The sequence below is a fragment of the Leuciscus leuciscus genome (genome assembly GCF_965113295.1).
Source record: "Leuciscus leuciscus genome assembly, chromosome: 1".
Taxonomy (NCBI): domain Eukaryota; kingdom Metazoa; phylum Chordata; class Actinopteri; order Cypriniformes; family Leuciscidae; genus Leuciscus; species Leuciscus leuciscus.
The window spans coordinates 19,658,761-19,683,784 of NC_138725.1; the positions used below are offsets into that span (position 1 = coordinate 19,658,761).

The window sequence follows — 25,024 nt, forward strand, 5'->3', positions numbered from 1 at the left end:
AATGAACGCACAGTGTCAAGTCAAGTCAAGTTTATTTGTATAGCGCTTTTCACAATACAGATTGTATCAAAGCAGCTTCACAGTATTAAATTAAAATAATACAACAAAGTTTGTTTCAAGAGGAATTTATTGATTGATAAAATTAAATTAAATGAAGTGTATGATTATGCTTCAGGCAGCGTTACAGGTCAGAAGTCAGGTTGGATCATAACATACAGAATATTTTTCCAGTTCTATTTAATGTCCAATTATCAGACATATAAGCATAAAAATAATCTGTATCATTATTAAGAAAATTAATATCGGTCTATCTCTATTATTTATGCAAACATGCTAAATCTCAAGAGGTCAAATCCTAAAAACAACAATAAAAACTGCTCTTTTCTCACATTTCACATATTATGAGAGCATGTACAGCAAAACTGTTCTCTTCATCAAAGAACCCTGAGAATTACTGTTCATACAATCTCTAGGAAGCAAGGTAGAGGGAGAATGTGCAAGGAATGAAGGAGAATGTGAGAGAAAGGGAAAATAAGAGGAGGCTGGGTATGCTTCCGAAGTTGGAGTTAGATGTTGGCTTTTCAGTGGATGTTGGCTTTTCAGTGGATGTTGACTTTTCAGTGGATGTTGGCTTTTCAGTGGATGTTGGCTTTCCAGTGTTGAATTCAACAAATCCAGGTGGGTTGCTGCTCATGTAAGACTTGATCCAGTCCTGGTACTGAGAAACTCGGGAGTACACACTAGGATATTTGGGTTCAGCACATCCGATACCAAAACTCACAATGCCGGACTGAATCCACAGGGAGCCTTTCCTACTGGCCATTGGACCTCCAGAGTCTCCCTGTATTGACAAACATTCTGCATTTATATCTCTGACAATATACAGTGAACAACTGTTACAGACATAAGTATGCAATAGTTAAGACATGTTGAGACAAGTATGCAATAGTTGAGACATTTTGATAACTTAAGAACTAGTTTGACTTAAGGCAAGCTCACACAACACAAATTTTGCTTGAATTTTGCTGTCTGCAGACAGATTTCCAAATTCTGTGACAAAAAGCCAGGAACGACAAATTGTTGCTCATAACGGTCAGCGATGCTTGTTCAGTATGGGCAAGTCAGTGATGTGATCTGAGCCTGTCTCCAGCAGTCACAGACGCTGCCATATTGGGGCAGTTCTGGCCTAATGGTTAGAGCAGGGGTCGGCAACACATGCCAGCACTGGCACGCTAAGGGTTAATCACTGGCACTTGAGCAAAAGTGAGAGAGATGTATGTATTTCATTCAGATAAAATACCTTGTACTTGCATTCAGATCTGAATTTTGAGGTAATCATTCCTCGTAGTAACACAACTTTTTATATTAAGGTAGGAGTTAGCCTATACATATTATTAAAGTGTGAGAATTGAACTGCGCAACCCACATAGCAACATTGTTTCGGCCCAGATCCGGTCCACATCTGGCACATGTGGAATGATGATCTGGCCCACATGCAGCGTGGAATGACGGCACTTGGGCGGACAGCTCCTGTTGGCCAGATCTGGGCCACAAGCAGGCCATAGCAATGCCACATGTCAGCCAAGAGCAAAGAAATAAACCAGAACTAGACCTTATCTGAGCCACAAAGTCTGTGTATTTTAAATATGGGGTCATATCAGCCTTAAGCCCTATTCGCGCGGGATAAGTATTACCTGGTGACCAATAGTCATTTGTAATAATTGCGGTGGTTGCCTGTGATCTTAATCCCATGCGAATCAGCCCTGTCTGTAATTTGTAGAGTAAAAATTCCCCCGCAAATGACCTACCATATTTCGCCGAACATCGAGGTCCTGTGATAATATTAGTCCCATCTTTGTGATTTGGCAGGGTCATTTATATATTTTTTCAAGGTTTTTGTTTCCTGTGCGCCTTTTTGTCCATCTTTCGCAACGAATGGAGGCTGCGTTGGAGTGTTTTGATAGTATTTTGGGTGCTGGGTCATATCGCTATACACCATACAATACAACTATACAATTTGCAGAAAGAGAAAGCTGAAAACCATCAGAAGAGCGGAAACAAAAATAATGATTAGATGGAGATGAATGACATGTATAGCAGCATGCGGTAAGGAACAATATTCTGTTTATGATATATCATACAGCTAGACCTATAATAACGACAAGACATTTTCAAGCAATAGCCTATTGACATCATATCTGGGAGATAAGTCAGTGAATTTGAGTAAAATCTCTGGCATCGCGTGCGAATGCGCCACTCAAAATTCAGATGTGGGGGTGTAATTTCTAAATCACACGAGGTCCCCAGATAATACTATAGTGCGAATAGGGGTTTAGTAAGCCTGTTAACAAGCAGAATCAAAGAAGGAAATAAGAGAACAGAAAAAGAGACACAAGAACTACAACTGACTTCAGACACAGTCTTAGATGAAATCAACTGAAGATAAATGAAGACATTAAATCTGTGAAGATCTCAGCAGAGGAGGATTAAACAACTCCACAAACAGCATTACCAGCTTCACTTATTACTAACCAGACTGACTTTATTTCTGTCAGACGTCTACAGAAGTTCTTATTCAGAATTAACAGAGGTTTAACTCTAATGTGTTTCATTTGAAGTCACCATAACAGTGATTAGTGTTTCCATTAGTTGGGCTCTTAAAAGGATGGTTTGGAGTAAAATCAACCTAGGGTCCTTTGCACCATGACCTTGAGCCAAACGAATTATTATTATTATTATATAACCCTTTAACTCTTATTATAGCTTTTGTTGGCTGCTTTGTCATTCCTATTTTGCACCTGACGCACAGCAGACTTTTCCCTCCACAGACGCACGTCGGTAAACTAGGAAATGAACTTGCGTTCCCGGGTTGGTGCAGCGAAAAGAGGAGGCTTGTTCCGGCGCAAACGTTCCCTAGTGCTATTTTGCAGGTTTAGAAAACAATTGTGGCGAATTGCGCATGTTATTCATATGCTATTTTAAGGGCGCATGCTTGGCCATAATCAATGTAGATGCTTATCTCATCTACACACAGACGCAGCAGTTCTCATTTTTAGAACACCATACATTATTACAAGGAAAAATATTAACACACGAGGGAAATCATTGTTGTGTCCATGAAGATGTGAAAAAATAAATCTAGCTTACACATTTACCCAAATTATTATACGCCTGTTTAACCAAAGTGAACCGCTCCTAGCGTGCGCCTGGCAAACCCGCCGTTATAATAGCAATCCGCCATCGAACAAGTTCGCCTGCTCTTAAGGCGAGACACGGCAGGCAAAAACATCGTCTTTTTTTTACTGGTCAATTTTGAGATTTTTGGCTATTTGTCTTCAATAGCATGTCTTCTTTCAGACTGTGGTGAAAAATAGTCCGAAATACACATTTAGGTCTTTATTTTACTACACTTTGTCTGTTTGCGTCTGTAGATTTCTCATAAATTCGCCGATTCGCGATCTCTGTCTGCTCTCTGTCATCACATGCACCGCTGGATAGCTCTCTCTTCACTGTACAATGCTGTCGGATCCAAATATGGTAATTTCCTTTTTATCAGCAACCAATCGTGAAAGTAAAAGGGCTGAATGCGCAATCTCATTGGCTGATGATAAATCTTTAAAGCCCGTTTTCTCAAAATGACTTTTCTCTCACACTCCAAGTTCGAAATCACCACTTCAGTAGCACCTATATACACCAAACTTTCCAGTCTTGTACCTAGTTATATTATGAAGACATTTACAGAGGGATTTGTAAATATATTATTCATAGCCTGATATACATAACATTTTATTCCAAAAAACATGGCGAAAATCTTTTTTTTAAGGCTATTGACAGTATTTTCTGATTTACAGGATAACAAAAGTAGATATCCATAAATCTCTCTGTATTTTTCCCCCCCATCTAATATGTGAACACAATGAAAAAATAATTTTTAACCTGGCTTTATCCAATACTCAGATTTCGTTTTTTTAAATATATACAAATTAGCGCATATTTAATTAGATATAGCCTAATTTGCATATTTAAACATTAAATTACAGAAAACTTGCGTCGGGCGCAAGAGTCATTTATCCCGCCGGTATAATAGCAACTGCGCCCAAGACCCGCCCACAAAGTTACTTGCGTTTCGTGCTTGATACTTGCATTTCAGATCGTTAAAATAGGGCCCTATGTTTGTTACACACAATTGCAGCAGCAAAGAAAGCAAAAGTGAAATGAGATCAGGTGATGAAGTGTTTACAGTATCTGTTGAGGGTTTTCATAATTCGATTATGAAATCGCCTGATTCATTGATATTATTTAAAATCTAACAATTAATTATGTTGTTCCATTAATACATTAACATTATAAACCCTGTGTTACTGCAGCAATCATTTAGAATATTTTAACAAACATGAGCACAAATAGTTAATCTATGCTGACACACAAAGATATCAACAATCAGCGTATGAATCTCGACAATTCAAACAGAGTTTTTTTGAGCTGCCAGTCATTCGACCATTTTATCATTTAATTGTTTAATTATAGATTGTATTTGTAATTTTACATACATTTTTATGTAATTTAAGAAAACAGAAATTACTGTATGAAAAATACAGTACATTTTCTGTATAAAAAAATGTCATTGACATATTGTCATTAATGGCACAATACCTAAAATAACAGCTGATTTTTTTAATTTACAGATATTATTAGTAATTTTACAGAGATTTGAGTACAATTTAAAATGAAAGAAAATGAACGTCAAAAAATCAGTTATTTTCTGTAAAATTAGGATTTATTTTACAGTGTGGACAAAATGCATCTGGTTGTTGAAGCCACAAATGTAAATTTTACTCCTCCTAAAATGGTAAAAACTAAACATGCGAGAGCGTTTTATAACGGCTCCGGGTATATGACAGCGCTACTACCACACGCATCGCCGCAGAGGAGTAGATGAGCATCTCTTCAGCAAGCTGACGCGCAAACTGCCGCAAATGAAACAAAGTTCGACGTCTCATCCTAAAGCACACAGATGTCTTCATTAAAAGTAATAAATGACCTTACTAATGCTGATGCCTCTATCTCTCGCTCTCTCTCTCTCTCCAAATGCAGTCTTTGATCTTGATCTTGCTTTTTTTTTTTATGCGAACGCTATTAAATTTGCCTAAAGCGCAGAAATTGAAGATTAGATTTATGTTTGTTTTGTAGAGACACAGTTATAGTTGCCCATTGTAAATAGAACAGTTTTAACAAAACGGATAGCTATCTGATCATTTAAAACGCATGAATGACCAGGTGTTATTCAAAGTCTAATTTAAAACTAAAAACAAATGGAAATGTACGTGGGGGGAGTGAATGAACAGTGCCCATCTCATTACCCACAACTGAGGTGCCCTTGAGCAAGACATCTAACCCCCAATCACTCTCCGGGTGCAGCAGCAAAAACAGCTGCCTGCTGCTGGTGTGTGTGTTTTGTGTGTGTGTGCACTTGGATGGGTGAGAGGTAGAGCACAAATTCCAAATATGGGACACAGTAATTGGCTATACGTCATGTCACTCACTTTAACATTCACTTCATATTATCGCCACATGTTCTTGTAGTGTGAACGATGCAACAACAATAGTGTGAGCACCATGCTGGTTCATGTAGTCTCGTAGTGCTGTAGTGTGAGCTTGCCCTATATAGCAAGTGGGAATCAGTGTTACTTTTCGTAATCAAATAAGACCTATCTATATTTTTACATAACTGACTCTAAAAAGTTATGAACAGTCTTGCAGAAAAATATTAGACAACTAACTTTTAAGACTAGTCCAAGCAATTTATGCAACCGACCACAGGTGTAATATCAAAAAGCAGTCCTAATGTACGAGTTTGTGATCCGTGGAGTAAAGACTGGGATTCTTTGTGCAACTAGGTTGGCAGTGTAAAGTTGGCAGGTTAGTAGTGTTTTGTAAATTGATTTGGATTAAAAAGTGTTAAAATTAACGACTGCTATCTTACCTGACATGGACCCTTTCCTCCCTGATTTAACAATCCAGCACAAATCATGTTGTTTGTGATGTCTATGTTGATCCCTCCATAAGTATTATTACAGACACTGTTGTTCACAATTGGTATCATTACCTCCTGCAGTACATCAGGAATCTGGCCTGTGACACAGATCAGAGGACACATTTTATGGCTTTTAAAAAAAACATTTCAAGGTAAATTGTTGAGGTTTACACAATGTAAAACCTGATAAGTTACGGTAACTCAAACCATTTGAGGGAACCAATTGCCTTAAACCATTTAAGTTTTAAAACCAGTAAGTATGAGTACTACCTAAAAAGCAAGAACGTTCTCCAAATATTCAGTGTTGGTTCTGGGAACGTAAAAAATGTCCAGTTTTCTTGATGTTAGAGGAACGTGTTTTCATAAGTATGATGTTACTCAAACGTTCTTTCAACTTAATTTTGATGAACAATTCCACATTCTAGGAACGTTGATTCCTAACATTCCAAGAACATAAAAATGTCCAGTTTCCTGAATGTTAATAGAATGTTATTTAAAAGTTAGTGTGATGTTCCTGAAACATTCTTTCAATCATCTTTCAAAAGAGTAATAAGAACACAAACTACAACTTTCTTCAGCCACTAGATGAACTGAAGATAAGACGTCAAATCTCTCAAGATCTGATTAAACATTACCAGCTTCACTTATTACTAACCAAACTGACTTTATTTCTGTCACACGTCTACAGCAGTTCTTTTTGAGAATTAACAGAAGTTAAAATGTTAATGAATGATTGAAAATGTTTTGTTTAGGGTCACTATTATGGCGATCAGTGTTTGCTTTAGTTGGACTCTTGACCCTTGGCTTTAGTTAAGTTGGTGCTTTATCAGCAATTGCAGGTGTTTATGGAGAACATTTCTGCATTGATAAAGCAGATCAACATGTAACAGACAAAGGACTTCAAATAAAGTGATTTAAGCAACTGCTTTTACTGTAGTTTTACTCACTTTTGGAATTTGAATATTATTTGAGGAGAAAGTGATGTGATGTGATGATTCATTTGTAACACTGAAGAAATTTGTGTAAGATTGTCAGAAATTACTTAAAAGTTAAAAACGACACACTTAGACATCAACACTCATAATACAAACCTCAACAATGGTGACAATCAAACAATTATGAATCTACATAATTCATTCATGCCACAATGCATGCTGGGAGCCATGAATTTGTTTTGTATGCTGGCATGAAGAATGTCACCATTGTTTCATATGCCAAATGTTGATGTCTGTGAGTGTATAAATGACACAAAACATGTTTTAAAAAAAGTTAACACTCACATAAATCAACATTCATCATCTGTAACACAATAATGTTGTTACAAATGATCTCTTTCACATTTTGTTGAGTTTCATATTTTTCAAAAATGCTTAAATTCCTTAAGTCATCAATTACAAAAACAAAAACAAAAAAACAGTCCTTTGATCTGCTTTATCAATGCAGAAAAATTCTCTGTAAACACCTGCAATTGCTGATAAAGCAAAAGGCAAGGGTTAAGAGTCCAACTAAAGCAAATGCTGATCACCATAATGGTGACCTCAAACGAAACATTTTCAATCATTCATCAACATCTAAAGCTCTGTTAATTCTCAATAAGAACTGCTGTAGACGTCTGACAGAAATAAAGTCAGTCTGGTTAGTAATAAGTGAAGCTGGTAATGTTTAATCAGATCTTGAGAGAGTTAATATATTGTACCTTCAGTTCAGTTGGCTGAATAAAGTTGTAGTTTGTGTTCTTATTTCTCTTTCTTTCAGTGCTTGTTCACAGCAGGTGTTTGAATGATTGAAAGAATGTTTCAGGAACATCATACAAACCTTTAAATAACACTCTATTAACATTCAGGAAACTGGACATTTTTATGTTCTTGGAATGTTACTTATCAACATTTCTAAAATATTTAATTGTTAATCAAAATTAAGTTGAAAGAACGTTTGAGGAACATCTCGTTCCTCTAACATCAAGAAAACTGGAATTTTTTTACGTTCCCAGAACCAACACTGAATATTTGGAGAACGCTCTTATAACAAAAATCTGTTAGCTGGGCTGTAAGCTCATATACATTACTCAAATGAAAGATTTTAAGGTTATTCCACTCATTCAGTTTGAATTCAGGTAACAAATCTTATTAAGTCTTAACAACTTTATAGCTACTTAAATGGTTTGAGGAAACCGATTGCCTTAAATGGTTTAAGTTCATCAAACACAAAGTACCCTGTTAAACCTTGCTGTAAAAAAAGGCCAAATTCTGACAGTATCATACCATTTTCCATTAAAACAGTAATATACCATAGAAAACAATGCATTATATTTGTTGTTTTCGAAAAATAGCCTACAGGAATATACTGTGAATTAACAGCGCTCAAAGTCGACACTCGGAGGCTGTTTTCCAAATCACACCCTATACCCTCATTCACTATCCCCTACATTAGTTCTCTAATGTTGTCCACTTGAATGAAAAGAAGTGAGTGAATTGAGACACTGATGAACACTCGATAAGCAGAATCACTGAAGGACAGAGAAACAAGAAGAGAAAAAAGAGAAACACAAGAACTACAACTGAGTTCCAGCCACACTGAGTGTGAAAACAGTTTACAAACCAGTTTAACATTATTTAATTCACACATGTATAACAGTTCTTGTTGAGAATTAACATATATTTAGTTGTTGATGTTTTATTGAATATAATAAAGTTTGTAGTCACCATGACAGAGAACAGTATTTGCTTTAGTTGGTCTCTTGACTCTTGACTTTTTACCATTAGTTTTTCTCTGGCTGCTGTAACTGTGAGTTTATAAAACACGTGTTGTGGCAAGAAAAAGTGTCTTGTAACTAATTACTGTATCTCATCACTCCTGCGAACAGGAAGGGGGCCAGAGCAAATGTGTTACAATATCACCACTGGGAAACTACTTAGTAGATTGTCCTCACTCAATGGCTGGTTGTCTAAGTGGTGTCCGCAAAATAATATAGAATTCATAGACAATTGGAAAAGTTTTTGGGGCAGACCTGACCTGTTGAAAAGAGATGGTATTCATCCCTCCTGGGATGATGCTGCTCTTCTCTCTAGTAATATGGCACATAGTCTTAGAGCTCAAACATGAATTTTTCAAACATGAACATGACTCAGGTCAGGAAGCAGACAAACTGGCTAACTGACCGTCTGCCAGCTGTCTCACGTCACCAAGGTCAGATAAATCCCATCACATAGAGCCTCTTTCACCTAGATATCATCATATAGAGACTGTGTCTGTTCCCCGAATTAGGACATACAAAAAAAATCCAAACCCATCTAAGGGTAAAAATTCAATTGCTGTTCAACAAATAAAAAAAAACAGATATAATACAAATGAGCAAATGATAAAGCTTGGGTTGCTGAATATTAGATCCCTTATTGTTAATGATATGATTACAGACTATAATCTAGATGTGCTGTGTTTGACAGAAACCTGGCTAAAACCAGACAATTACATTACTTTAAATGAGTCCACCCCGCAAGATTACTGTTATAAACATGAACCTCATCTGAAAGGCAAAGGTGGAGGTGTTGCTGTAATTTATAGTAATATTTTCAGAATTACTAAGAAGTCTAGTTTCAAATATAATTCTTTTGAAGTGTTGGTGCTTAATATAGCAATATATAGTGTAAATGATGGATCACGTTTGAGATTTGTGCTGGCTACTGTATACAGGCCAACAGGGCACCATACAGACTTTATCAAAGAATTTGCTGATTTTCTATCAGAGTTAGTACTAGCTGCAGATAAAGTCCTAATTGTTGGTGATTTTAATATACATGTAGATAACGAAAAAGATGCATTTGGATTGGCATCTAAAGACATTCTTAACTCTATTGGAGTTAGACAACACATGTCAGGACCTACTCATTCTCGTAATCATACTCTAGATCTAATATTATCACACGGAATCAATGTTGATGCTGTTGAAATTCTGCAGCAGAGCGATGACATCTCAGATCATTATATAGTCTCGTGTAAACTTCATTTAGCCAAGGCTGCAAAGCCGACTCCGTGTTATAAATATGTTAGACCTATCACTTCTGCCACTAAAGATTGCTTTATCAATAATCTTCCTAATCAGTTTCATCATCTCAGCATCCCAGATAGCTTAGAAGAACTCGATATTGCGACAGAAACTTTTAACTCTCTCTTTTTTAGCACTTGGGACACAGTTGCTCCGTTGCGCTTAAAGAAGATTAAAGAAAATAGTCCAACGCCGTGGTACAACGAGCACACTCAGGCCCTTAAGAGAGCAGCCAAAAAAATGGAACGCAACTGGAAGAAAACAAAACTAGAGATATTTTGCATTTCATGGAAGGAGAGCTCGATTGCATACAGAGAGGCCTTAAAAGCTGCTAGATCTGCTTATTTTTCAAACCTATTAGAAGAAAATAAACAAAACCCTAGGTATTTATTTGAAACAGTGGCTAAACTAACGAAAAAGAAAGCTTCAAGCCCAGTAGTTTCCAAGCAGCACAGCAGTAATGGCTTTATGAACTTCTTCACTTATAAGATTGATAATATCAGGGAGAAAATTATAACCATGCAACCGTCTACTACAGTATCGCATCAGAGTGTGCATTGTAGCCTCCCTGAGGAACAATTCGATTCATTCATTGCTATAGAAGAGGAAGAATTTGCTAAACTCGTTAAATCATCTAAATCAACAACATTTATGTTAGACCCTATACCGACTAAGCTACTGAAAGAGATGCTTCCAGAAGTCATAGATCCTCTTCTTAATATCATTAATTCATCTTTGTCATTAGGATACGTACCAAAAACTTTTAAGCTGGCTGTGATTAATCCGCTTGTTAAAAAAAACGCAACTTGATCGTACAGAATTAGTCAATTACAGGCCGATCTGGAATCTACCTTTTCTGTCAAAGATACTAGAAAAGGCAGTATCCTCACAACTATGTTCCTTTTTAGAAAGGAATTATATCTGCGAGGATTTTCAGTCAGGATTTAGCCCCTATCATAGTACTGAGACTGCTCTCATTAGAGTTACAAATGATTTGCTCTTATCATCCAATCGTGGTTGTATCTCGCTATTAGTGTTACTCGATCTTAGTGCTGCATTTGATACTATTGACCACAACATTCTTTTAAATAGACTCGAAAAAATTATGTTGGCATTAGTGGAATTGCATTAGCATGGTTTAAATCATACTTATCTGGGCTGGGTTTCCCAATAACGTTGTCTCTTAGCGCGCTACGAAGACTCTTAAAGGACAAGTTCGGTATTTTACACTTAAAGCCCTGTTTTCAGATCGTTTCTGATGAAATACAATGGTTAAGATTGAAATTTGGACAAATGCTGCTGTTCCCGAGAATTTTCGGTTTCTGTGGTAGCACCCCCCCCACCTCCACAATGGTTGCATAGGTGCACTGGAATAATCCTTCCTAAAACGCATTAAACTTTCGTTTACTCACCGAGTGACGTGAAACTCACCGAGTGGTCAGGGGTGTTCACTGATATGCTCACACAAAAAATCGCTGCAAAAGATGCTTTCCAACAGGTTTTATCATAGTTTGTCATCCAATACAAGTCAATGGAGTTGGACAAAAACTACGATAAAACCTGTTGGAAAGCATCTTTTGCAGCGATTTTTGTGTGAGCATATCAGTGAACACCCCTGACCACTCGATGAGTTTCACGTCTTTGTAAACGAAAGTTTAATGCGTTTTAGGAAGGATTATTCCAGTGCACCTATGCAACCATTGTGGAGGTGGGGGGGGGTGCTACCACAGAAACCGAAAATTCTCGGGCCAGCAGCATTTGTCCAAATTTCAATCTTAACCATTGTATTTCATCAGAAACGATCTGAAAACAGGGCTTTAAGTGTAAAATACCGAACTTGTCCTTTAAGGTATAACTTAACTAAAGGTATACCATTTCTAGGCATGTTCCCCGAACCATACCTTAGGAAGCTGCTTAAGATATACCTTCTTACGTGCGACGTTACCCGGTGCTGTCCGTGGCGATGCTGCTGAATCTGCTGATATCGATGGCTCGAGAATCAATTATTCTCTCGTGCAGGGGCTGTTTATGTGAGAAAGCGGTGTTCTTTATAAAAGAAGCACTTCAGAAATAGTTGAAATTGCATTTATTAGGTCTCATGGGATATTATAAAAAAATTATCCAAACTATAATAGCCTATAATAGCCTACATATTTTTAAATTGTATCATATGTTGCTGCCATAATAACCATTTAATTTTTTTATGTGCTTTCTTCTCTTTCCCATTTTTGTTCGCTGAGGTGAGCTGCGTTCTTGGAAATACTTTCCAGCATTTCAAGTCAAGTCAAGTCATCCTCATTTATATAGCGCTTTTAACAATGTAGATTGTTTCAAAGCAGCTTTACAGAGAAAAACTTATAATTTATGGTAACAGAGATTGTTTTGGCTTTATAGCCGTTCTTTAATAAAGTTATTTTCCAGCTAAAGTTATTGTTCATTGATTCGCTTCCGTCGCAACGATCATTTGTTATTAAATTAGGGGCCGCTAAGGCTACACCATTCTCTCTACACAGACTTTAAACGCGAACCTGTGATAAACGCTGATGGCATTCACATGCGCATTAAGAATTGGTTCTATAGTTATGTGCGTTTGAATATACACTGTTGTATTACAAATGTATTAAATGTTTAATTTGGGTTTCAACATTAAAAGTTAAGACTTTGATTTTAGTAGGGTCAGTTTCTATCTAAAGACTCCGGCCAGTTCTGTTTTCTCTATTGTGTTTTAAATGAGTCAGATCACTTGATTCTCACCTTTCGGAGCCCAGACGTTGAATCGTTAGGTTGATTGACTTTCACCTTTTGTCTTTAATGGCTCTGGGATGGCTCTTGGAATTGGAGTTCCTGGCCAGTATCAGCATGTGAATAGTTATGCTGATTCAATGGGACTGGTAGTGCTCTCAGAGTAGGGTGTGTTCCCACTTCATTTGCATGCTTTATTCAGAGTTCCCGCCTCTATGTAATCCCTCCCCCTTGGAATGTATATAGCTACAATGTATAATGTTTTAGTTAGACTTTTGAAGAACTGCAGCCACGTCAACGCGAAGTCCTCAATAAAGAAATAACTTATTGAACGTGATCCCAAAAGTCTCCTGGTCTTCGATTCTGAGTTTACAACAACACTCACCTAAAGGATTATTAGGAACACCTGTTAAATTTCTCATTAATGCAATTATCTAATCAACCAATCACATGGCAGTTGCTTCAATGCATTTAGGGGTGTGGTCCTGGTCAAGACAATCTCCTGAACTCCAAACTGAATGTCAGAATGGGAAAGAAAGGTGATTTAAGCAATTTTGAGCGTGGCATGGTTGTTGGTGCCAGACGGGCCGGTCTGAGTATTTCACAATCTGCTCAGTTACTGGGATTTTCACGCACAACCATTTCTAGGGTTTACAAAGAATGGTGTGAAAAGGGAAAAACATCCAGTATGCGGCAGTCCTGTGGGCGAAAATGCCTTGTTGATGCTAGAGGTCAGAGGAGAATGGGCCGACTGATTCAAGCTGATAGAAGAGCAACTTTGACTGAAATAACCACTCGTTACAACCAAGGTATGCAGCAAAGCATTTGTGAAGCCACAACACGCACAACCTTGAGGCGGATGGGCTACAACAGCAGAAAACCCCACCGGGTACCACTCATCTCCACTACAAATAGGAAAAAGAGGCTACAATTTGCACGAGCTCACCAAAATTGGACAGTTGAAGACTGGAAAAATGTTGCCTGGTCTGATGAGTCTCGATTTCTGTTGAGACATTCAGATGGTAGAGTCAGAATTTGGCGTAAACAGAATGAGAACATGGATCCATCATGCCTTGTTACCACTGTGCAGGCTGGTGGTGGTGGTGTAATGGTGTGGGGGATGTTTTCTTGGCACACTTTAGGCCCCTTAGTGCCAATTGGGCATCGTTTAAATGCCACGGCCTACCTGAGCATTGTTTCTGACCATGTCCATCCCTTTATGACCACCATGTACCCATCCCCTGATGGCTACTTCCAACAGGACAATGCACCATGTCACAAAGCTCGAATCATTTCAAATTGGTTTCTTGAATATGACAATGAGTTCACTGTACTAAAATGGCCCCCACAGTCACCAGATCTCAACCCAATAGAGCATCTTTGGGATGTGGTGGAACGGGAGCTTCGTGCCCTGGATGTGCATCCCACAAATCTCCATCAACTGCAAGATGCTATCCTATCAATATGGGCCAACATTTCTAAAGAATGCTTTCAGCACCTTGTTGAATCAGTGCCACGTAGAATTAAGGCAATTCTGAAGGTGAAAGGGGGTCAAACACAGTATTAGTATGGTGTTCCTAATAATCCTTTAGGTGAGTGTATGTGCACAGGTTTGTAATTCCCTACAAACCAGCCTAAACAAAGTAATGGTGCCTTATAAAATTTTGATACAGAATTTTATTTAATTTTTTTACTTCGGGGTAGGTATGTGAAATAATTAATAAATTAAATTAAATAAATAATTTCAGTAATAAAAGTGTAGCCTACATCTTACGTACGGTGCTCGGCAGTAATCAAAAAGGATTTAAACAGTGGATTTTGAATCTCTTCTTGGAAACTCAGATGTGGATTCATATGGCAATTAAATTACCACACGACCTGTTTGTCAAAAAACAGTAGGTACTAATTTGGCCAGGGATTTTTACGTGGGTTGGGTGAGAAAAAACACTGATATTATGGATTCGGATGGCACTAAAATCACCGACTTACCCCTGTAAATGTTAAAAATACCGTACGAGCCCATGATAAACAATATTAGCATCCGAATAGGACTTAACTGACAGTAGCCTATGCTTTCACTGGCCTTTAAAAGCGCTCTTTAATTAAATTAATAATATTGTATAATACTATAATTAAAAATCTAACAACAATCAAGACAATTTTATTCTTTGCATGAAAACACTTGAATTAGCCTAACTGAATACTGTCTGGGTGTATTAAAACTTCAGAATTATATTCGTATAGACCTGCAACAGTGATAAGGTAAAGCTAAGAGTGGTCCAGACCAACCTTCCGAACGTATGACTTACAGAAGGTATACTTAACTAAGAACGTTTCGGGAAACACGTATTAACGATAAGGTACAGCTTAAGGTGTAACTTAAGAACGACGTAGCGTTAAGAAGGTTTCGGGAAACCCAGCCCAGACCGTTATCAGTTTGTAGCAGTAAATTAAGAGATGTCTTATCGATCACAAGTTCAGTATGGCGTACCACAAGACTCAGTACTAAGACTGTTGCTTTTCACTCTGTACATGCTTCCCTTGGGAGATATCATTAGGAAGCATGGCATTAGTTTTCACTGTTATGCTGATGATAGTCGGCTCTATATTTCTTCACGCCCTGACGAAGCTTACCAATTAAAAAAATTAATGGAATGCATAGCTGATATAAAAAATTGGATGACTAATAATTTCCTACTACTTAACTCTGAAAAAACAGAGATTCTAATTATTGGACAAAAAATGTCCTCACGTAATAACCTAGAATACTGTCTAACACTGATGCTGCTCTGTCAAGATACCAATCTGCTCTGTATCTCTTTGATACCAATCTTTCATTTGAAAGTCACGTGTCTAGTATCTGTAAAACCGTTTTTTTTCCATCTTAAAAATATATCTAAATTACGCCATATGCTCTCATTGAAAAACGTGGAACAATTAGTTAATGCGTTCATGACATCAAGGCTAGATTATTGTAATGCTCTACTGGGTGGTTGCCCTGCACGCTTAATAAACAAATTACAGCTGGTCCAAAACGCAGCAGCTCGAGTTCTTACCAGAACCAGGAAGTATGACGATATTAGCCCGGTTCTGTCAACACTGCACTGGCTCCCTATTAAACATTGTATACATTTTTAAATATTGCTGATTACTTACAAAGCACTAAATGGTTTAGCTCCGCAGTACTTGAGCGAGCTCTTAACGCATTATAGTCCTTCACATCTATTGCGATCTCAAAATTTCGGCCAGTTGATAAGACCTAGAATATCAAAATCGACTGCTGGCGGTAGATCCTTTTCCTATTTAGATTAGGTCAGCTGGAACCGGGAACAATTCCCATAAATCCTGATGTACTCGTTACATCATAAGAAGAATGGTGTCTACGCTAATATTTGTCTCTCTGTTTATCCCGAGGTTTACCACAGACCGCCGGATCCAGGCCGTATCCAGATCTGATGAAGGACCTGCGCCCGGACGCGACGACAACACAGTTCTGAAGTTTCACTAGTCTCTCCCCTGTGAAGGCCTCCCTCCCCTCCCTTTACCTCTCTACAGATAAAGCGTTGTCAGGATAATTCCGGTTCGCGTGGCTACGCGAAAGCGATAAAAATTCTGTATTATACATTTTAAGGCCAGACACCATTTTAACAGAAAACTCTTAAGTTCTTTCTGCGCAAACTTCAAAAACGCGAACCCGTGTGAACGCTGATAGCGTGCACATGCACATTACGAGTTCAGTCTATAGGTATGCGCGTTTGAATATATGTGCGCAGGCGTGTAGTCCTTCCCAACAAACCAACCCTCAACAAACTACTGGTGTCGTATTAGCAGGCCCTAAGTTAATAACTAATGATCGTTGCGACGGAAGTGAATCAATCAAAACTTACTTTAGCTGGACAATAACTTTATTCTAGAATTGCTGTAAAGCCAAAACAATCTCTGTTACTTTAATTTCCTATTATCAATGTAAAGCCGCTTTTGAACAATCTACATTGTTAAAAGCGCTATATAAATGAAGATGACTTGACAGGATTAAACTCTGAATGAGATTAGTGAAAGAACAAGCTATATGGTGATTTTGTAATCATATTCAATATAACAAACTGCATTCGCAAACCGTGTGTGCACACAAGTGTTGCTTGCAAAAACACAGTTCAAGCAGCAAGAGAAACAACTAATGTTGAAAAGTCAAGGGTCAGCATCCCAACTAAAGCAAACATGGATCTCCATCATGGTAACTTCAAACCAAACATTTTCAATTAAGTAACATACTGTAGATTACAGTAAAGAACTGTACAATTAACATTAAATTACTGGCAACAGTGTTGCTAGTATTTTACTGTAAAAAAGCCTGGTAAGGTCTAACAGTGTAATAAAGTTGAATAAGCAAAAACTAACATTAGTAAAAAGCAATGATGACAGACCAGGATTGTTTGTATTCGGTTAATTGCCTTGCTTGCTCACTCACCTCCAGACTGTAGCCTGCCCCATCCAGTGACCCAGCTCTCTGTACCTGCAGAAAATACACTACCAGCCGTCGCCAGACAGACAGGCTTAATGTAATCAGAGAAAGTCACAGAAGAGGAGAGCTGGACCAGTGCTATGTCATTGTCAAGATTTGGATAGACAAAGTTAGGATGGCTGATGATTCGACTCGCTGTCCTGGATATCTCATTAGGGTTTGAGCCAGATTGTCTCAGACGGCCAAAGTACATCACAATGTCAGATGCATTAAACCTGTAAATAAAGAAAGTCTGCTTTAATATTATCAATCTACAAATGTATCTTACACTGTAAAAAATAAAATCGTAAAAAAACGGTCAATGACTGTCAGCTACGGCTGCCAAACAAAAACCGTAAAAATAAAGTAAAATATCCTAATTTAAATGAGGTGCAAAAAACTTTTACAGAAATTTTCCTTAAATGTTTTACAGAAAAAAACTGTTATTTTACAGCTATTTCCTGAATTATTACGATCAAACACCTTCATTGTAAAAAAAATCCCATAAAATAACAGTCAAATGACTGTCAGCAACGGCTGCAATACAAAAACCGTAAAATGTCACATTTATTTTCAGATTTTTTTACTGAAAAACACGCAGTTAATTATATGCATGATTTGTTGTGACTATACGTCACTGCATCAGCAACTACACAGTTACTGTCTGTTAAATAAAGCAACATGCAGCATAACATCGTTGTTTCTCTGCTCATCCTGAACTGAAGCTCAGGCTCTACTCTTCAACACAATGGTGACACACAAAACACACCATACAGAAACACTTTAAACCCCAACAGAACATTAAACACTACCAGATCTCTCAGGATCTCAGCATCTTCACTTATTACAATCCAGACTTTATTTCTTTCATACTAACATTCTTATTGAGAATTAACAGAGGTTTAGAAGTTGAAGTTTTATTGAAAAGAATAAAGTTTGATGTCACCATGATGGAGATCAGTGTTTGCTTTAGTTGGCCTCTTGAACTTTTAGTGTTTAACTTTAATGTTTCTCTGGCTGCATTAACTGTGTGTCTCTGGTGCACATTTGTAATTGTAGCAATCCAAGAAAAACTCAGATCAGATGATGTTGGTCTCTTTTTAGTGATAATAGTCATCATGTAGTGTCCTGCTTTATTAATACCACTTAAAGTGTAATATCTGATTAAGTCGTTAAATATTAGTTGTTTATTTTGCATGACAAAACTGCTAAACCTGCAGTGCTGTGATACTCAGATTTTATGCTGTCATTATACAGAAAATGCTTTGACAGAATCACATAGACTCACTCAGACATCAAGAATCAGCGTATGAATCACAACAATGGTGACAATGAAAAAAAATCTGAATTACTATAAAGTCACAAAAAGGCTTTGTTGGTTGTCACCATTGTTGAGATTCATATGTTGATTCTTGATGTCTCTACTAAAAAAATGAACCAGCTCAAAACTTTTTCTGTACAATATATATCTTTTTCTTTTTACAGATTGTTATAATACTGATGCCATAATAATTCAAGGGTCATGTGAAAAATTACGACATTAATTATAGACTTTGTATAAAGCTAAATTCCATCTACATATTATGTAATCTAAGCTAATATATTCAGAGATTTGACTGACACATCAGTGAATCAGATCATCATATAATGACTATAACATCATCAATGAATGACCAAGATCATCTGATATTTTCTCCAGCATTTATTGCTATAACAATCGTGCATCAAACACACAGTTAAAGCAACCAAAGAAAAACAAAAGTTAAAAACTCAAGGATCATGAGCCCAACTAAAGCAGACACTGATCTCAATCATGGTGACATCAAATTTATTTTAAAGTTTTTTACACTTTATTTAAATTAGCATATTTTACTTTAATTTTAGGGTTTTTGTTTGGCAGCCGCAGCTGCCAGTCATTTGACCCTTTTTTTACGATTTTTTTACAATGAAGGTATTTGATCATAATAATGCAGGAAATACCTGTGAAATAACAGTGTTTTTTCATGTTTTTTAATTAGCATATTTTACTTTAATTTTAGGTTTTTTGTTTGGCAGCCGCAGCTGCCAGTCATTTGACCCTTTTTTAACGATTTTTTTTACAATGAAGGTATTTGATCGTGATTATTCAGGAAATACCTGTAAAATAACAGTGTTTTTCAGTTTATTTAATTTAGGATGTTTTACAGTTTTTTGGGGAGCTGACAGTCATTTGACCATTTTATCATTTAACTGTTTTGTTTCTGTTAACTTACAGATTATATTTGTAATTTTACATACATTTTTATGTAATTTAAGAAAACAGAAAAAATACTGTATGAAAAATACAATACATTTTCTGTATAAAAAATGTGAATTACTGTAATTTGTCATTAATGTCACAATACCTAAAATAACAGCTGAATTTTTATTTTACAGATATTATTTGTAATTTTACAGTGTTTTGAGTACAATTTAAAATGAAAGAAAATAATCGTCAAAAAATCACAGTTATTTTCTATAAAATTAGGATTTTTTTTTACAGTGTAAGTGTTAAACTTCATACCCCTCGAAGCAGTGAGCTGCAGATAAAACCCAGTCTTTAGTGATCAGAGTCCCGCCACAGTTATGGCCAAAGCCGATCACATGAATGCTGACTTGCCACGGCCAAGCCCCCGCCGCCGCATTCTCCCCTCCAACAATCCTGCTGTTGAGGGGGGCTCGACCACATACTGATGAGATAGAGCAAGATATGAGATTTCCTTGTTAAAATGCCTCACAGACATAGAAGAAACATTCTGTGTGGAACAAGAGTTTTTATGTTTATTATGACAACTTACCATCTAACTGGCCGAGGGAACCTGTGTGTTTAGACAAAGACAAAGTAAGTAGACAATCATGTGGGTAGAGCTGATAAACTGGGCTGCGTTTCCCGAAACCTTCTTAACGCTACGTCGTTCTTAAGTTACACCTTAAGCTGTACCTTATCGATAATACGTGCTTCCCGAAACGTTCTTAGTTAAGTATACCTTCTGTAAGTCATGCGTTCGGAAGGTTGGTCTGGACCACTCTTAGCTTTACCTTATCACTGTTGCAGGTCTATACGAATATAATTCTGAAGTTTTAATACACCCAGACAGTATTCAGTTAGGCTAATTCAAGTGTTTTCATGCAAAGAATAAAATTGTCTTGATTGTTGTTAGATTTTTAATTATATTATTATATATATATTATATTATTATTTTAATTAAAGAGCGCTTTTAAAGGCCAGTGAAAGCATAGGCTACTGTCAGTTAAGTCCTATTCGGTTGTTAAGTCGTGACGTAACCACTCTCCAATAATACTCTTTCCGGGTCCAAAGTCCAGGTCCTCTCTACCTACCTACCGCTTTCGCTAGTGTTTTGGTTATTATTGAGTGTTTTTACAATGCCGCAGTGCTGTGTCCCGTGTCCCGAGCTAACTCACTTCAACCTCGTAAATCTTCTTTTTCATTGATGCCTGGACTCTACCCTTAATTATGCCACCTGAGTGATGAGCTACACTAACCACTCTGTTGGTGTTAAAGGAATTTAAACCCTTTTTGACCGCCAAGGGTGCCTCACTAAGAAGGACGTGATCGTAAATAAATTTACAGGTTCCACCATTGTTATTTCTGGACGAGAGGAGCGCTTGGACCCGGAAAAGGCTAAACGTCACGCGTGACGTCAGACTTAACAATCGGATTCGGACGCTAATTGTTTCTCAAGGGCTCGTACGGTATTTTAAACATTTACATCCATACAACATCCATAATATCAGTGTTTTTTCGCACCCAACCCGCGTAAAAATCCCTGGCCAAATTCGTACCTACACTGTAAAAAAAAAATCGTACAAAAACGGTCAATGACTGTCAGCTGCGGCTGCCAAACAAAAACCGTAAAAATAAAGTAAAATATCCTAATTTAAATGAAGTGCAAAAAACTTTATCAGAATTTTTCCTTAAATGTTTTACAGAAAAACACTGTTATTTTACAACTATTTCCTGAATTATTACGATCAAACACCTTCATTGTAAAATAATCCCATAAAAAAAGTCAAATGACTGTCAGCAATGGCTGCCATACAAAAAACGTAAAATTAATGTAAAATATCCTAATTTTAAATAAGTGCAAAATATTTTTACAGAAATTTTCATTAATAAATTTTTAACAGAAACACGGTTATTTCACAGAGAATTAACAGAGGTTTAGAAGTTGAAGTTTTATTGAAAAGAATAAAGTTTGATGTCACCATGATGGAGATCAGTATTTGCTTTAGTTGGGCTCTTGACATTTTAGTTTTTAACATGAGTATTTCTCTGGAGCTTTAACTGTGTGTCTTTGATGCATATTAGTTATTGCAGGAATCCAAGAGAAACTCAGATCAGATGATGCTGGTCACTTTTTAGTGCTAATAGTCATCATGTTTTGTCGTGTTTCATTGATATGAATTATCTGATTAAGTCATTAAATATTAGTTGTTAACTTTGCATGACAAAAGTGCTACAGAAGAGCTTGCAGTGCTGTGATACTTAACTTTCCTGAAATCATTATACAGAAAATATTTTGACAGGATCATATAGACTCACTCAGACATCAATAATCAGCGTATGAATCGCAACAATGGTGACGCTGAAAAAAAATCTGAACCACTATAAAGTCACAAAAAGACTTTGTTGGTTGTCACCATTGTTGAGATTCATATGTTGATTCTTGATGTCTCTATACTACAAAAAAAAAAGAACTAGCTCAAAACTTTCTCTGTATATATATTTTTTTTTAATTTCCGATTGTTATAATACTGATGCCACAATATTTCAAAGGTCATGTTAAAAATTATGACATTAATTATAGAGTTTGTATAAAGCTAAATTTCATCTACATATTATGTAATCTAAGCTAATATATTCAGAGATTTGACTGTCAATTAAGTGAATCAGATCATCATATGATGATTATAACATCATCTGATATATTCTCCTGTATTTATTGCTAAAACAAAAGTGTATCAAATACACAGTTAAAGCAGCCAGAGAAAAATAAAAGTTAATAACTCAAGGGTCATGAGCCCAACTAAAGCAGACACTGATCTCAATCATGGTGACATCAAATTTATTTTAAAGTTTTTTACACTTTATTTAAATTAGCATATTTTACTTAAATTTTAGGGTTTTTGTTTGGCAGCCGTAGCTGCCAGTCATTTGACCCTTTTTTTACGATTTTCTTACAATGAAGGTATTTGATCATAATAATGCAGGAAATACCTGTGAAATAACAGTGTTTTTTCAGTTTATTTAAATTAGCATATTTTACTTTAATTTTAAGGTTTTTGATTGGCCGCCGCAGCTGCCAGTCATTTGACCCTTTTTTTTACGATTTTTTTTACAATGAAGGTATATGATCGTGATTATTCAGGATATACCTGTAAAATAACAGTGTTTTTCAGTTTATTTAATTTAGGATGTTTTACAGTTTTTTGGGGAGCTGACAGTCATTTGACCATTTTATCATTTAACTGTTTTGTTTCTGTTAAATTACAGATTATATTTGTAATTTTACATACATTTTTATGTAATTTAAGAAAACAGAAAAAATACTGTATGAAAAATACAATCAATTTTCTGTATAAAAAATGTGAATTACTGTAATTTGTCATTAATGTCACAATACCTAAAATAACAGCTGAATTTTTATTTTACAGATACTATTTGTAATTTTACAGTGTTTTGAGTACAATTTAAAATGAAAGAAAATAAGCGTCAAAAAATCACAGTTATTTTCTGTAAAATTAGGATTTTTTTTTACAGTGTACTGTTTTTTGACAAACAGGTCGTGTGGTAATTTAATTGCCGTCTGAATTCACATCTCTGCGTTTACAAGAAGAGATTCAAAATTCACTGTTTAAATCCTTTTTGATCACTGCCGAGCACCGTACGTGCGATGTACACTTTTATTACTGAAATGCTGGAAAGTATTTACAGGAACAATATTTCATCGCAGCTCCAACTCAGTGAACAAAAATGGGAAAGAGAAGAAAGCAAAAGGTGTTCTGGTCTGTGGGACCTGTTTTCATTTTTTTATCAAAAGAATAATGATACGATAATTTTTTTTTCAAACTCAGACTCATTAGCCTTGGCTTATTTTCTGTGAAGAATATATATCTGAACACATTTTCAATGACCACACACTGTACACCCCCCCTACGCATTTATATTACACACAGGATGTTCGGGTCCACTGCACCCGGGGCTAATAAAAGTGTGGAAATTGTAGGTCCTGTGTACCTTTACTCTGTCCTCCTCCTGTCAGGGCCTGCTGTTATTGTGTGTGTTTTCTTGTATATGGTTTATGAGGACACAAATGTGTATAATGGCATTGGTATTACAACGTAAACATGGTTTATGAGGACATCTGTGTCCTCATAAAAAAAAACGGCTTAAAAAAAACATACTAAATGGTGTTTTCTGTGATTAGTAGGTTTAGGGGATAGATTATAGATTATACAGTTTGTACATTAGAAAAACCATTATGCCTATGGAGAGTCCCCGTAAACCACATATCCAAGTGAGTGTGTGTGTGTGTGTGTGTGTGTGTGTGTGTGTGTGTGTGTGTGTGTGTGCGTGCGTGCGTGCGTGCGTGTGTGTGTGTGTGCAAGAGTGAGTTTTGTGTTTCTAAAATTGTTTGATTGTGTTGAATTAAAAACCCAAAAATGCAGCTGGCCCACCAGACCCACGAACACTGGCTGAATAACAAAAATATGAACACCACATAAGGGTTAAAGTCATCAAATGTATAAATGACATAATGGAATTTATGTAGTGACCAAAATATTAAACAAATCAAAACTATCTTTTAGCTTCTTCACAGTCACCCAACTGCATCCTGATTCTTGGCATCCGGGAATTTACATGAATTAAACCCATCCATTAAAATACATAAATTATGCATTCGTAAAGAAATGTATGTTTATCTACAGAACTAATTTCAAGCATTTAACCATAACTCTTCAGATCCAAAGGTTTTTACAATCATGAGAAACATAAATTGTCAAATGTGTTTACAAAGGTTTTCAGGAAATAAATTGCTTGTCAGTTTTTAAACAATAGAAAAATCATACAATTTACATGTAATTTTGTCATGTTATAGACTTTTTTTGTAAGATCTTACCTGCTATGTAGAGAAGTATGATACCGGCAACACTCAAAGCTGTGTAAAACTTCATGCTTCTGTGATCTGACTGCTGTTTCTTCGACTGTCAGCTTTGTAATGGAATGTAAAGCAAGTACCACTGCATTTATAAAGATTTATCTACCCCACCCCACTGCTGCGTTCATCTCTGACTCATATTGTTTCAGAAAAAAATCGTATTTTGAGTTTCTATAGGCTTCATTAGAGGATGTGTGTGGAATGTGTTCCCACCACTTTTTGCTAAAGTTGATTTCGTCCCAACCCATTTTTGAAAGCCATTGAAAAAATAGCTTGGAGAAATCATGTACAACACCATCTCCAATTCATTAGTCTTTATAATTTAATTCATACATGTATCACGAAATTCATACATACACACATACACTATTACATGTGTGATCAAAGTGTTGTAATGAAGTTCAAAGTAATGAAGTTACTACGTTTTCTGGGACCTGGTATAAATCAAATACAGCGGTCAATGTTTTTTCTTGCAATCTCTGTTCATGTGTTTTTGTATTCACTGC

At 36.4% G+C, this 25,024-nt stretch overlaps 1 protein-coding gene across 1 annotated transcript; it reads right to left on the bottom strand.

Moving 5' to 3' along the window:
- Window positions 1-625: 625 nt before the first annotated feature.
- Window positions 626-24,645, bottom strand: LOC309509088 (trypsin-1-like; the record flags this gene model as incomplete). The annotated part of the gene is made up of 6 exons (XM_082183626.1): window positions 24,480-24,645; window positions 20,136-20,156; window positions 19,862-20,027; window positions 17,287-17,555; window positions 5,984-6,132; window positions 626-841 (listed from the first exon to the last, which is right to left on the bottom strand). Coding segments are annotated over exons 1-6 (876 nt in total), but the record flags the coding sequence as incomplete, so codon positions are not given.
- Between the last annotated feature and the right edge of the window lie 379 nt (window positions 24,646-25,024).